Source organism: Leucoraja erinacea, chromosome 21 (genome assembly GCF_028641065.1).
Source record: "Leucoraja erinacea ecotype New England chromosome 21, Leri_hhj_1, whole genome shotgun sequence".
Classification (NCBI taxonomy): Eukaryota; Metazoa; Chordata; class Chondrichthyes; order Rajiformes; family Rajidae; genus Leucoraja; species Leucoraja erinaceus.
In genome coordinates, this window is record NC_073397.1 from 19,504,944 (window position 1) to 19,521,273 (window position 16,330).

At 41.6% G+C, this 16,330-nt stretch overlaps 1 protein-coding gene across 1 annotated transcript in view; it reads right to left on the reverse strand.

Moving 5' to 3' along the window:
* Window positions 1-4,056: 4,056 nt before the first annotated feature.
* col9a3 (collagen, type IX, alpha 3) overlaps window positions 4,057-16,330 on the reverse strand; it is a 76,137-nt gene continuing 63,863 nt past the window's right edge. The window contains exons 30-32 of the mRNA XM_055652326.1: window positions 9,102-9,284; window positions 7,556-7,633; window positions 4,057-5,055 (exon numbers count right to left, since the gene is read on the reverse strand). Of these exons, the coding sequence (XP_055508301.1) occupies window positions 4,871-5,055; window positions 7,556-7,633; window positions 9,102-9,284 (446 nt within the window). The 3' untranslated portion in view covers window positions 4,057-4,870. The remainder of the gene's footprint in view (window positions 5,056-7,555; window positions 7,634-9,101; window positions 9,285-16,330) is intronic.

The following is a 16,330-nucleotide window of genomic DNA, read 5'->3' on the forward strand; positions in this document are numbered from 1 at the left end:
CTGTTCATTGATTACAGCTCAGCATTCAACACTATCATACCCTCTAAACTGATCACCAAACTCGGTAACCTGGGCATCGACCCCTCCCTCTGCAACTGGATACTGGACTTTCTAACCAACAGACCCCAGTCTGTTAGATTAGACAAGCACACCTCTTCAACCCTCACCCTGAACGTTCCACAGGGCTGTGTGCTGAGCCCCCTCCTCTACTCCCTCTTCACCTATGACTACACACCTGTACATGGTACTAACACCATCATCAAGTATGCAGATGATATAACGGTGATTGGCCTCATCAGCAACAACGATGAGTCGGCCTATAGGGAGGAGGTCCAGCTCCTAGCAGCATGGTGCGCTGACAACAACTTGGCCCTTAACTCCAAGAAGACCAAGGAGCTCATTGTAGACTTCAGGAAGTCTAGGGGTGGCACGCACACCCCCATCCACATCAACGTGACGGAGGTGGAACGTGTTTCCAGCTTCAGGTTCCTGGGGGTCAACATCTCCGATGACCTCTCTTGGACCCACAATACCTCAACTCTGGTCAAGAAGGCTCACCAGCGTCTCTTCTTCCTGAGGAGACTGAAGAAGGTCCATCTGTCTCCTCAGATTCTGGTGAACTTCTACCGCTGCACCATCGAGAGCATCCTTACCAACTGTATCACAGTATGGTATGGCAACTGCTCTCTCTCCGACCGGAAAGCACTGCAGAGGGTGGTGAAAATTGCCCAACGCATCACCGGTTCCTCACTCCCCTCCATTGAGTCTGTCCAAAGCAAGCGTTGTCTGCGAAGGGCGCTCAGCATCGCCAAGGACTGCTCTCACCCCAACCATGGACTGTTTACCCTCCTACCATCCGGGAGGCGCTACAGGTCTCTCCGTTGCCGGACCAGCAGGTCCAGGAACAGCTTCTTCCCTGCGGCTGTCACACTACTCAACAATGTACCTCGGTGACTGCCAATCACCCCCCCCCCCACTCCTCCCCCAGGAAAAACACTATGACCGTATGCATGTAAATAGATTTATTTATTGAAATCATATTCTATGTCGCTCTTCCAGGGAGATGCTAACTGCATTTCGTTGTCTCTGTACTGTATACTGACAATGACAATTAAAGTTGAATCTGAATCTGATCTGAGTGAGGCTAAATGCAAATTGGAGGAACAGCATCTCATATTTTGCTTGGGCAGCTTACAGCCCACAGCTTACAGAATATGATTTATCTCACTTCAGCTAGCCCCGGAATTCCCTCTCTCTCTCTCTATCCCCCCCCCCACCCAACTCTTCTCATTTCTACCCTAGAAACAGCTTACAATGGCCTGTTTCCTTTATCATCGTTACTTTTTTGCATATCTTTCATTCATTGCTCCACATCACTGTCTCTCGTTTCCCTTATCCCTAACCAGTCTGAAGAAGGGTCTCGACCGGAAACATCACCCATTCCTTCTCTCCAGAAATGCTGCCTGTCCCACTGAGTTACTCCAGCTTTATGTGTCTATCTTCAGTTGAAACCAGCATCTGCAGTTCCTTCTAACACACTAGTTTTTCTAATGCTGCTTTTTCTCCAGTACCTGAATAGCTCAAGTTAATGAGCAGCACCCTCTAGTGGTTTGTTTGAAGAAAGTTGGATACAGAAGTGGAAATCAACATTTTGTGGGCTATAGCTGAGCTGTAGACCTTATTGAATCAAACCTTGGTATTGGATTGGATCACCCACTATATTCTAATCATACATCTGTGTAACATTGGCTGAGTTGTCCAGGACATATGCTAATGGGGATAAAAAACTGAAAATTAAAACATCAACTATAGGAAGAGTTTTGCTCAATGAATCCATGGGAAGCCAAGAATATATGTCACCCTAACAAAGGCTTAATTGATGGCAAGCTCATTCCTAGAACTTAGTGTTAGCTTAAGGCCCTGGGACACTTCCCCGATCACTTGGCTATAGAATAACTAGGAAGGTTATCAGCTACAAAGATATGTGGTTTTAACTAGTTAGCTTCCTCAGCTTTAGCTATTGACAAAACTTGTTGAAAGTCAAATATGTTGTTTGTCAATGGGGAAATAAGCTTGCACATGGCATCAGATGAGTAGGACCACACCTACATTGATTTTCTTTAGCAGTGTGACGTGAACAAAGCTTGTTTTCCATATGTCAGACAGCTAGCTGACAAAATGCAACATCAAAGTATTGCCTTGGAGAACTGAACTATTTATAAAAACATTTGTGAAAAGAGAAAGTATGGATAAATATATATATTTTTAGCTGCAAGCCATTACAGACAAGATAGGTCCAAAGGTTACTTTTGATATTCCGAAATTAAAACCAAAATGTCTATTTTAATTAGCCAACAAATAGGTTTCCAGAATGTTCCTGTTGTCCTGTGTCTCAAACATTTCAAGACAGTTTATTCTCAGGCAATAGTCAGGTATAATGACAGACAGCACAAACAAACTTCCACTTGATGAAAATTCATCGACCATTCATAGATAACCATGCTCAAACCTTGACCACAATAGTCATTTATTACATTGGTAAAATATCCATGGCTGAGAGTAGTCTTTGCCTAGAGAAGAAATGTGTCATGACAAGTAAATACATGTGAAGGTGCACTTAAAAAAAACAAACTGCCCATTCTTTCCCTTTGCCATTGGATTATAATTGCTGTTTGCACATAATAGCTTAGCTGCACCACAGAGTAGAATTGTGTTACCCTTGTAATTATGAAAGTTGAATAGGACTATTGGAAAAAGTAAAGAATTGTGTCTCTATCCAGAAAAAATCTGTTAGATCTGTGGAAGTGCTGCACTTATAACTTGGTCAGTGTTGTCTATCAAGTAATTCAATTATTGAATAATTTTTTAAATACCCCTAAATTCTCACTTTCCTACATATAGTTGTAGGCAGTATTACTGCATTAATCTAGTTCAGTACTGTAGTCTGATAGGATGTAGATACTGGCATCCATCCCAAATTGCCCATGAAGGCATTGTTACAAAAATGTTTAATTCAAAGATTCAAACCACCTTGTTGAGTTATTAGTTTGCAAAAGTTAATCTGCTTTTAGTTCCTTTGGTCAGGTTTCCAAAGATAACGGTGTCCATTAAATTTTCAGCTTAGGATCTGATCATTGTCATTTTACTGCAAGTTATGATTTTAACCCTGATTTGAGCAGGAAGGTCATCACATCTATCCAACCAGGATGAACCCAGTCAAAACTAACAATAGAACATGGGATGTTGAACATGATGTATTTTACTTTGTTTTGTTGGGCCATGGAGAGCAGGAATATTTCACTGGTTTTCATGTGCAAGATTCATGATTCAAGAGTTAGTAGTCCAGTTTTGATACCTACCTTGCCATCTATGTAAAGTTAAAAGTTAGTTGAGACCTAAACCTGTAACCTGACATCTTAACAAGTCTTGTACTGACTCGCCCAGTCTATAAGAGTGCATCAAAACTCATCTCTGTTCTACATCTCTGCTGGCACATTACCAATTTTCAGGATTACTCTTTTGCATCTGTGATACCTCAATATTAAATAGTTTCCTATGTGCATGCTGTGTTCTCTTGTCAAATATCAGTGCTACCAATGCAATGTTTACATCTTCCCGAGAGTGTGTAGAAGCTGACAAAAAAAAATGCTATACATTACCAAAAGTCAATGATATTTCCCTTTTAAACAGCACAGCATCTTATGAATGGTGTATCATGCTGGTGAGAGAGGCATCTGATTATAATCATGCACATCTCACAAAGATAGCTCTGCAGTTAATCCAACAGCCATGCAGCCCTTTCCGGTTCACTGTTTAGTCAATTGTCTATTGAATGGTGTCATTAAATCTACTTTCCTAATCTTTCAGGCAACACCTTTCAGATCACAAATAACTCAGTTTACAAAATTCTGTTCATCCTGACCCTATAAATACTACTCAAGCTTCAATAACTTCTTGTCTGAGCTGGAACTTTAGTTCAGATTGGCAATTGCTGGGACTGAGTTAAGTTGTTTCTTTTTTTTCTGAAAAGTGGCTTTATTCATTATCTTACAACAGTTGGTGGCAACAGCTTTATTTTACAGACAACAGGCACCCACAAAAAATAAATATTTAAAGTCAAGGTTACAGCATCATATTTAGTGGATACAGGAGTTTGATAGGGATTTATTCATTTCGGGAAAATGTTACACAAGGAGATGGTTACAGTATATAGTAACACAAGCCATAAATTGTTACGTAGAATTTACAATAATTATTTCGGTTTCTGTACACAAAATGTGTAAAACTAATAATGATGCACCTTGAGGGGTGGGTGTGATCAACCATATTTCTGGTCAATAAAAATGCACATAGGTACAAATGTTGTAAATCTCTTTTGTCCCTGAACTGGCATGACGTTGGGAGATGTTATTGAATCTGAATTTAGGTTACTATACAAAACCTTGAGCGTTAAATTTATATTGTATGTACAGTGTAACCCCTCACAGTTAAAATACTTTAACATGAACAATTATTAAAGGGTGCTTCTTTGAGATAAGCATTAATAATTGATAGTATTATTTAACAGACAATGACAAGAAAGTGTAAATGAATTATAGGGACTGTTTAAAATGTGCTTAAAAAAAAAAACTAACCAGAGTAGACTAACTCCAGATAAATCTTTACAGATCTCAAACAGAATTGAAAATGATCTAGAAACACATGATTAAAAATGATTTGTATATTTTTAGCACCTCCTCATGAACATATACTACACTTTTAGTACCAGGATCCGAAACATTGATGAATTGTCTTTTTGTTGTCTCTTTCTATTTATTGAATCTTGGGGCTGTGCTTCAAGTTTTCTTATTTGCTTCTGTGATCATCCGGTTCATGATTTTTTGGAAGGTCCTGATTTTACTGCTGCAATAGCTCCCTGACAGGCAGAGGTGTCACAGATTCCTGGGGTTCCCATAGCGCCGTTCCTCCCAGGACGTCCTGGCTCTCCTGGATAACCTGGATCTCCTTGTGCGCCGTCTCGACCATTTTTACTGAGTCCCATTGTGCCCACGGAACCTAGAGACAGGAAGGAGATGGAAAATTATAGAAAATACTGTAGGAGTCCCCTTGGAATAAAAAGAGTGGAGGAAATTTGTTGCAGATTTACAAGCTGGTAACAAAAACTGTTAACATACATTTAAAATGCTGAAATATCCCAACATACATTCCAGAGATAAATTCAACCAAAAATGGCTATTGCTGCTTCCTTAAAGATAGTTTCGATTAACTACCTTAAAGATAGAACACACATTTCACTTTGCCAACTAGCACATGTGACAAATAAATGTATCTTGTATGTATCTTGGATCATCTTCCCTATACCTAGACTATTTGCCCGTATTCGGCGTGTATTCTTCTTTGGTGTGACACTATCTTTATCTTTTCTTGAGCATCACAGCTAGATTATTTTTCCTGATTTTTTTTTTTTGCCTTAAAGGGACATAGTGTATATTAATTATTTAAGTGTAAGCATTGGTGGACTATTTCCATATATTTGAATGCATTTCCCCAATTTACCATAGCCAATTTTTGTTTTTGTTGTTTATATTGTTGAGGTATGCAGAATCAATGCACACAGGGCTGAGAGTAAAATACTGGCATGAATTAAAGTTGGTTTGCAGCAGGAAACAGAAATTACAAATAAATTATACTTTCTCAGGGTGATTGCTGTTTGCCAGAGACATAAAATTGTGTGGGATTGTGAGTTCTGAGGATAACGTAAAGAGGCTTCAAGACTGCATAGACAGACTGAGTGAGCAAATGCATGACCGATGCAGTATAACGTGGATAAATATGAAGTTAGAAACTTGTGGAAAAAAAAAACAGGATGTTGATAAATTTGGAAATGGCCTCGTGCACAATTCATTGAGAGCAAATCATGGTTGCACAAGTAGTTAAGCAGGAAAACGCTATACACGGTCTGTACAGACTTTGTACATTCTCCCTGTGACCGCTTGGATTTTCTCAAGGTGCGATGGTTTCCTCCCACACCCCTAAGACGTACAGGTTTGTAGGTTAATTGACCTTCGTAAAATTGTAAATTGTCCTTAGTGCGTAGGATAATGCTAGTGTATGGGGATCACTGGTTGGCGTGGACTCGGTTGGCCGAAGGGCCTGCGTGCTCAGCCCCCTGCTGTACTCACTCTATACTCATGACTGTGTAGCCGGTCATAGTGCGAACTCCATCATCAAGTTCGCTGACGACACCACTGTTGTGGGATGTATCACTGATGGGGACGAGTCATAGTATAGAAGAGAGATCGACTGACAGACCAAATGGTGCCAGCACAATAACCTGGCCCTCAACACCAACAAAACCAAGGAACTGATTGTGGACTTTGGAAGGGGTAGGATGGGGACCCACAGTCCCGTTTATATCAACGGGTCGATGGTGGAGATGGTCAAGAGCTTCAAATTCCTGGGCGTGCATATTTCTGAAGACCTTTCCTGATCCGAGAACACGGATGCAATTATAAAGAAAGCACATTAGCACCTCTACTTCCTGAGAAGATTACGGAGAGTCAGTATGTCAAGGAGGACTCTCTCTAACCTCTACAGGTGCACAGTAGAGAACATGCTGACCGGTTGCATCGTGCCTTGGTTTGGCAACATGAGCGCCCAGGAGCGGAAAAGACTACAAAAAGTAGTAAACACTGCCCAGTCCATCATCGGCTCTGACCTCCCTACCATCGAGGGGATCTATCGCAGTTGCTGCCTCAAAAAGGCTGGCAGCATCATCAAGGACCCACACCATCCTGGCCACACACTCATCTCCCTGCTACCTTCAGGCAGCAGGTACATGAGCCTGAGGACTGCAACGTCCAGGTTCAGGAATAGCTACTTCCCCACAGCCATCAGGCTACCAAACTCAACTGAAACAAAACTCTGAACATTAATAGACCATCATCTGTTTATTTACACTTTATCTGTTTATTTATTCATGTGTGTATATATTTATATAATGGTATATTGGCACACTGATCTGTTCTGTATTCATGCCTACTATATTCTGTTGTGCTGAAGCAAAGCAAGAATTTCATTGTCCTATCTGGGACACATGACAATAAACTCTCTTGAATCTTGAAGCTTGGTGAAAGAGATGCATTTTAAGAAGCTTCTCAAAGGAGGAAAGAGTAACAGAAATAATTTAGGAGAAAGCTGCAGAACACGGGACTGAGGCAGCTGAGGGCACAACTGCTAGTGATATAGTGAAGGAATTCAAACAATGTTCTTGAACTATTCCAGATATTCTTGAGGATGATAGAGCTGGAGGAAATTGCTAGCAATATTTATTGACTTTTCTGAACAAATAAATTGCATTTTGCATATCACAGTAAGTGCTTGTTCTTTAAACATTCTACAGAATGATTATTAATGTAATAGCATTTCAATGGATTGAGAAACAAAGTCATAAAATTCACATATTTTGTGGTTTTTTAAGGGTTGTTGGAGGGAAACAAAATTATTGAATTAAGAGTACAAATTTGTTAAGCAATAGCTAAGATCTACGGCATACCTGCAGGTCCTTGGGGTCCTACTGAACCATCAATTGCTTTGCCAAGGACACCCTTGTCTCCCTTTATACCAGAATCACCTTTTGAACAAAGAGAAACATTCAAATTGAGCACAGTACTTTCAATGGTGCTTTCCGAGGCTGAAAATAATAACAGCGGAGAAAAAACAACCCACACAGCTGCAGGAACTCGGCGGGCTAAGCAACATCTGTGCTAAAAAGGAAATGATGTTTGAAGACCCGAAACAATTCCTCTAGAAATCCCTGACTCTCAGTCTGAAGAAGGGTCTCGACCTGAAACTTCACCCACTCCTTCTCTCCAGCTGAGTTACTACAGTAGTTTGTGTCTTTCCCCTCATATGCTGCTCAACCAACTGAGTTCCTCCATTAGTTCATTTTTTGCTCCAGATTCTAGCATCCACAGTCTCTGGTGTCTCCAATCAATTATCGCAATTGTTCTTGTTACATTAACAGTATTTCTTGATGTACTTAAGGGAAGTAGTGTGATTTATTAGAGAGACAAAAGAACTTTAGATGCTGGAATCTTGCAGTGAACAAAAAGTGCCGAAGAAGAAAGGTCCCAACTCGAAACCTACCCTCCATGTCCTCCAACGATGCTGCCTGACCCACCGAGTTATTCAAGCACTTTGGGTTTTTTTTTCTTACAGAGATGTTGTCTAACCCGCTGAGTTACTCCAGTTACTTCTAGGCTGGTGTATTAGTACAGTTAAAAATGTTTTTATTTAAAAAATGTAAAACAATATTTGATCTGCCCCCTCTGAGGACTTTGCGCTTTAATAATTAAAAAATATTGTGCAGAACTGTTTGCTGTTAACATGGCTGCAGGATGATATCTCAAATTTAAAAAAGTTCTTTAAACATTACCTATTACCATTTTTGTGCCTAAAATAATAGTTTAATTTTCAAAGCATCTTTAAAGGTCACCGTTGTGATTAATTCAACCTGAAGGTTTTACCGATGAACCCCTGCAAAAACTAGCACAAAAGAGTCATGGAAACGGTACAGGTAAAATATTGTATTGAGGCTTTTGAAATTCCTAACCATTATATTTTCTACAATAGTCCAAGGATGATTGCATGAGTCACGAAGGTGGTTCACCACCTGCTTTTCAAGGGCCATTAAGGGTGGCCAATAACTGCTGGGTCTGCCAGAGATCCTCAGATCTCGGTAATAAATAAATAGCTTTCCAAATTACTCGAACAACACCAAGATGATCAAAGCCAAAATGTCCTGGGTCACTGTCATTTTCCAGGTGCTGAAGGTAGTCAATAGCCTTTGGATTTTAAGGGAAACAAAGGGCACAGATGATGTCAGGAACAGTCACCTTGTTATTAAACGAGAAAATCTGACAGCAGAGCGGAGACCTCTTTGTGAATGCAAAACAGCCAATGTACATTTAGCTTACACAGTCAAAGGCAAATTTCTTCCCTACTTTTTAACTTTATACATTTAGCTTCAAGGTACACTTGAGAACCAACTGACAGGTCAGACTTCAGGTGAAGTTAAAAACCTTCCACCTTGCTCTTACCTCGAGGTCCTGTGTCACCGAGCTCTCCCGATGGTCCATTCAGTCCTGTTGGACCTGACCTCCCTGGGTGGCCAGCTTGGCCCTTATGCCCTGGGGATCCTGGAGGTCCAGGAGGTCCACGCCGTCCTGTCATTCCAGGCGCCAGTGGCCTCCGTAGGTTGTTTGCTAACAAGGCAATTTGATCTGGAAAAGTAATAATCAAAACATTCAATTCCATTGTTAAATTTGCACTGTTGATGGAATTATAACTAAAGTTCCTATGCTCCTATGGGTCATGCATAAATCAACAAGCCTCCTTGAGATTGTGAGGGTTATTCTCCGCCAACAATACACAGGGAGTTCAATACCAGCCAAGTCAAAGCCATCATCAGCACCCCATCTATCACCCTGAACATTCACTTCTTCAATCATCCTTGCACTGTGGCTGCAGTTTGTATCTCAATCTACAAAATATACAGCAGTTACTTATTCATGCTTCTTCCCTTGAGGCATATGGGAATTCCATAGCTTCTAAATTCCCTCCATGTCACAGAACATTCTGACTTGGAAATCTATCACTTGGAAATCTATCCACTTGTCACTGGGGCAGAAGAAGACCATGAGACATAGAAGCATAATCAGGCCATTCGGCTCATCCAGTCTGTCCTGCCATTCGAATCTGGAACTCCTTGCCTAATAGCACAGTGGGGGAATCTAAAGTTTCAGTTTATTATTGTCATGTGTACTGAGGTACAGCAAAAATCTTTCAAGCTGTCCAAATAGATCATATCATAGATATAATCCAGTAAAAGTACAACAGACCACACTGAATAGAGTGGTTCAAGATCTTGCAACTCCACCTTAACAAGGATGGACATTGAAAGCTGACCTGACCACATTCCATGTCTGAATTAAAACAAAGCACATTGCAAATATAGTCATACAGCACGGAAACAGTCCCTTCAGCCTAACTTGCCCATGTTGACTAAGATGTTTCATCTACACTAGTCCCAGCTAACTGAATTATATTTTATAATTCTGACTTTTCATTATTACAGTTATTAAGTTAGAAAGAAGAATTGTGTACTGTAAAGCCTTTCATATCTTCATTATGTCTGTAGTGTTTCACAGTCAGTGAACTGAACTAAATGTTGGGAAGTTTCTATTTTGCTTTTACCTCAAGCATACACAATTCCAATTTGCAATAACAAGATTGCAATGGAGAGGCAGCCATCCTATTGCTGATGGAGAAGATGTTGGTCAACACATCCTTGCTTCTTTGAAGGAAGGCGTGTGATCTTTTATATTCACCTCAAGAGGCAGGTGGCGCTTCAGTTTCATGTTCATCCAAAGTCAGCATCTCTGGCAATAGCAACAGTATTACCAAGTATTACCAAGACATGCGATGACAAAGCATGGAATAAGGTTCAAGCCCGTGTCTCATGGCTCAAGCTTGGCTAATGAGCTAGTTTAGTTTAGAAATACAGCGAGGAAACAGGCCCATTGGTCTAACAAATCCGCACCTATCACCCGTTCACACTAATTCTGTAATCCACTTTTGCATCAATTCCCTGCACACCAGGAGCAATTTCTAGAGCCAATTAACCTACAAACCCACATGTCTTTGGGATGTGGGAGTAAACCAGAGCACCTGGAGGAAACCCACATGGTCACAGGGAGAACATGCAAATTCCACATAGACAACCCCGAGGTGAACATTGTGCTGTGAGGCAGCAGCTGTACCAGCTGCGCCACTGTACCACCCAAATTTAAATCTGGCACTCAACTTCACTCCAGCTGTGCTACATTTGGAATTGTCTTGCATAACAATATTTGTGCTAATCTGGTTGAAGGTCATGATTGATTACACCAGTCAGCAGAGAAGATGAGATGAACACAGAGATAGTATTCAACTTCTGTTTCAATGAATTGCAGGAAGAACAAATAACAAGGGTGGAGAGGCAGTCAGTGTTTGAAATCCTGATAATTAATACATTACAGCAGGAGATGAAGAGTTGATTCTCTTTTTCAATGCCTTATTTGGTGAGGAGTGCATGTCCTCAACCTGAAGAGAATCTGGACAGAGTGCAAGATGATACTGAAGATTATGACTGAGAAACGTATATATATTTAGTTCAGTCAGAATTTAATTCCTTGATAATTAATTTGAATTGTGTAAACGCACCAATTCAATTACATCCATATCCTTATTATCTATATTACTAAAAGTCTGATCTTGACCACTTCCTGTTCTGTATATTGATTTAGAAAAAACTCTGCCACTTACGGCTGTGATTTTTGGCCATCTTACTCAGAGTCCCCCTCCGCTGCGCTGGACAAGAGGATTTTTCCCATCGATGAAAGATAAAAGACTTATTAGTGTTTAAAAAATGTTGAGATTCTCTCTCCTGAAGGCCACGCCCCTTCCGGAGGGACTATAAAACCCGGAAGTGTTGAGTGCCTCAGTCAGTTTCTGCAAGATGGGGGAGCGAGAGGGTTACGTCTCTCAGTCTGAGCTGTGAATAACACTGAACACATATCTACTAAACTGAGTGGTTTTACTGACCTGTCAGTGCCCTTAATGTGGTTTGAAAATATAGTTTGGAAATGCTAAAGCTGTGTTGCCTTTGGTTTGGAAATGCTAAAGCTGTGTTGCCTTTGGTTTGGAAATGCTAAAGCTGTGTTGCCTAATTAAAGTTGCCTTGCCTAATTAAAGTTGCCTTGCCTAATTAAAGTTGCCTTGCCTAATTAAAGTTGCCTTGCCTAATTAAAGTTGCCTTGCCTTCTATATAATTAAAAGTAATCTTGACCACTTCCTGTTTGCACTTTATATTGATTTTAGAAAAAACTCTACCATGTACGGCTGTGATTTTTGGCCATCTTACTCATTCCCCCTCCGCTCAACAGGTGCTGAGGATTTTTCCCATCGATGAAAATTAAAAGAGTTATTAGTGTTTAAAAAATGTTGAGATTCTCTCTCCTGTCAATCACGCCATGAAGGCCACGCCACTTCTGGTGGGATGGGGGAGGGACTATAAAACCCAGAAGTGTGGGCGTGGCTCACTCTCTAAAAGATGGAGGAGGGAGAGGTCACGACTCGCTGTCTTTAGTGGCCTTGCACCCTGTTTGAAATGGAATTTCAAGAAATAGCCGCGAGACAACTGCCAGCCCACCAGTGAGTGAGTGAGCTGCCCGCACAACAGACTGTGCTGCTGCCCAAAAATCCATTCGGCCCACAATGTCCATACTAGCCCTTTGGAAACCAGTCTCTTCAGCCCACAACACCCATACTAGCGCTCCAGAAAGCCCCCCCCCCCCCCCCCCACTGCACTCTATCTCTGCACCTCTCTCTCTGTCCCTGCCCCTCTCTCTCTGTCCTTGCCCCTCTCTCTCTGTCCTTGCCCCTCTCTCCCTGTCTCTGCCCCCTCTCTGTCTCTGCCCCCTCTCTCGCTGCCCTCACTCTCTACCCCCCCCCTCACTCTCTAGACCTGCCAGTGACTTGGGGGCTAAGCATTAGTGGATAGGGCAGGGATGGGGTAAAAGGAGCCAATAAATAATATTAATATTAATATAATATGAATGGGGGTGGTTAGTGTGTGTGTGTGGTAGTTAGTGTGTGTGTGTGTGGGGTGGTTAGTGTGTGTGATGCTGCAGGATCCCCCCCCCCCCCCCCCCCCCCCCGCAACCGTGCGTTGAGGGGACGGGACTCATGGGTCCCACGGTCTAGTAACTATTAAAACTCTGATCTTGTGTATGGATGTGTGTGATCACATCTTCTCAAAAAAGCGATGCGTTAATGCTAAAATTTTTACAAATTCCGAAAGAGATTTATCCCATGGAGTCCAAAATCGTCTTAGCTTGAAAAATTTGTGCATTATTTCTCAAGTTATTAATCAAAATGTTCAAAAATCTAAAAAAACTTGGGGAAAAAACTCTGCTTATTCCCTGTGCTTACAGCTGTGATGTCACAATGGGATTGTAGCCCTGCTCGCAACATTGTTGCTATCCAAGTACACCGAGTCCTGCTAGCAAGTGCAAATGAATTTTTTTTAAAGTCACAGTACACTGAGTTCTGCTAGCTAGCAAGTGCAATTGCATTTATTTTTTTAAGTTTAAAAATGAGGGAGGGTGAATAAGGCGAAATGAGCAGCCCCTGCGCAGTCGTCGGTTATGGGTGAATGGTGGAATATTGCGCTGGGGAACGTGTTGCGTTGGAGGACCAGGCCTCCCGTGGGGGCTATGGGTGAGTGGTGGAATATTGCGTTGAGGAACGGGTTACGTTGGGGAACCAGGCCTCCCGTGTGACGGACCCATTGGGTCCCACTAGGTCTAGTAATTCTATAAAATTAGACCAGTAAAACATATAAAATGCAACTTTTGTTCTGTGGAATCAATGGCTATACTGGTGCTTATCACTGATATCATTTGGAGTTTTCCCCAAGTACAAGGGAACAATTTTTCAATTCTTGGCTAATGCATTCAACAACACAATAAAGCGAAAGCCTAATGTTTTAGATTAGTTTAGAGATACAGCATGGAAACAGGCCCACGAGACCCGCACCAACCACCAGTTCACACTTGTTCTGTGATTCCACTCGTGTATCCACTCCCTACACACTAGTGGACAATTTAGAGAGGCCAATTAACTCAGAAGCACGCACTTCTTTAGGATGTGGGAGAAAATCAGAGCACCCAGTCAGAGGGAGAATGTGCAAACTCCACATGGACTGCACCCGAGGTCGGGATCAAACTGCTGTGCTGCCCTTAAACCCATTTACACAATATTACATTAATTTTCAAAATAATAACATCAATTTATTGGTCTTTAAAAGTGCTGAAATAGTCATATGAAGTAATGTTAACAGATTCAATCAGTAACTTCTCCAGGCAGCTGGTCTGTGTTTATATATCATAGTTGCTGCTCACAAATGAACTCCATTGCAAATTCTGAACATTTGCAATTAAAACTTTCAAGTTAGCCTGCACAATACGTTGACCATTGCTCAGTGAAATTTTAATAGGCTTGAAGGAGTTATTGAACCCAACAGTACCATCTTGCTTCACATGTCCCACTCTCATTCAAACATTTATTTACAACTCGTTGGCAAAGTTCAAAGCATTAGCCACAAATAGTCAGCTGATTGTATTTAAAAGGAAAATTTGATCAAGTGTCCGTGAGGGGTCTTGTCAGTGAAAAATAGTTTTGTTGAAAAATTCATTTCATTTGCAAAACAAAGGAATTGGCAATTAGTACACAATGAAAAAAGATCTTGGAAAGAAAGAGCAAAGAGCACTACAGGTATTCCTTTTTATAAAACAATAAGAATGGAAATGAGAAGAAAAGAACATAGGTTTAAGGTGAGAGGGGAAAGATTTAATAGGAATCTGAGGGTGGTGGGTATATGAAACGTGTTGCCAGAGGAGGTAGTTGAGGCAGGTACTATGACAACATTTAACATACATTTGGCCAGGTACATGGACGGTAAAGGTTTAGAAGGATACTAGACCAAGTGTGGACACGTTGGGTCTCGTTCCCTCAACGCAACATTCCACCACTCACCCATGGCCCCCAACTGGCAGGCGCGACTGACGTTTTTAAAGTCTAAAATGGCAATAACTTGTAAAATATAAGATCAATGTGAATGCATCTCACTTTCCCTCTTCAGTCCCCTATTCCCCTCCTCCATTATCCTCCCTCTCCCCACCCTCCACCAACCCTCCTCTGCTTCCTGCCCTCACTCCCTCCCTCCCCCCCTTTCTCTTCCCCCTCCATTACCTCGCCATCACTCTTCCTACCCCTTTCCTCCATTCCCCCTCATCCCCAGCACTCCTTCCCCTCCTCCTCTTCACCCTCCCTCTTCTTTTCCCTCTCCTCCTCCTCTCCCCTCCCTTCCTCATCTCTCCCTCCCACTCCTTTCCCCTACCCTCAGTCACTCCCTCCCTCCATAACTCCTCTCCCCTCCCTACCCCCCTTGATGTCATTGTGAGGTGGAAGCTGCTGTGTTTTTTTAAAAGGGAGTTTTTTTCATGTAAATGAGATCCCATTGTGACATCATACGCTGCGAACTGCCAGTGCAGGTTGAAGAGATTTTTGTCAGTCCTTTTTGTAAAGTTTAAAATGTGAATAACCTGTATATTATACCATCAATCTGAACGAAACCTGATACACCATACCACAGGACAATGGCGAATAAGGTGGGCCAAAAATTGTAGAGCTATTGTGTACCGTTTTGGCGTAATTTCAGGATCACACTCATGGACAGACAGACAGACAGATAGACCGACAGAATCGCAGACATAATAACAAACAAGATGAGGGTTTTAGAGATAGATAGATAGACAGACAAACAGACAGACAGACACAGACAGACCAAACGTGGATAGCTGGGACTAGTGTAGATGGAATATCTTGGTCGGCATAGGCAAGTTGGGCTGAAGAGCCTGTTTCCGTGATGTATGAATCTAATATAATAAATCTCACAACATTCTTATCTGAAACTCTAGGTGCAGTCTTGGAAACCTGTTTTATTTACTATCCAACAAGCAAACTTTACCCACACTGAAAGTGATACTGTTAGTGGGATAGTAATAGCTTGCATTCAGAACATGTGTTAAAAAAATCGTACCATGTGTGCACACATTACCCATTGTAAATGGTCTCCACATAAGATAGGATGGCCATGTAAACTTGTCCCTGGGCAATGCCCTTCCTCTGCACACAGGTCCTATACTGCACAGTTTGCTAAAAATATAGCAGGAATGAATTAGCAACTGGAATGGGCCACCTGCCCCTCGAGCTTGCCCTGTCAAGTAGTTGCAATTGCAAGTGTGAAGATTAGACTTTTATGATCAAAATAATGGCTGAAGGTACAGGCTCACTTATCTTCATTAATGAAACAACTGCTGATGGCCGTAGCGTAATGAATTCTGAAGTGTATAGACACATCCTATCTGCTCAAATTCAAACAAATGGCTGGTGGTTCATTCCACAGCAAGACAATGATCCCAAACATACTGCTAAAGCAACAAAGGAGTTTTTCAAAGCTAAAAAATGGTAAATTCTTGAGTGGCCAAGTCAATCAACTGATCTGAACCCAATAGAGCATGTATTTTATATGCAGAAGAGAAAACTGAAGGGTACTAGCCCCCAAAACAAGCATAAGCTAAAGATAGCTGCAATACCGGCCTGGCAGAGCATCACCAGAGAAGACACCCAGCAACAGGTGATGTCCATGAATCGCAGATTTCAA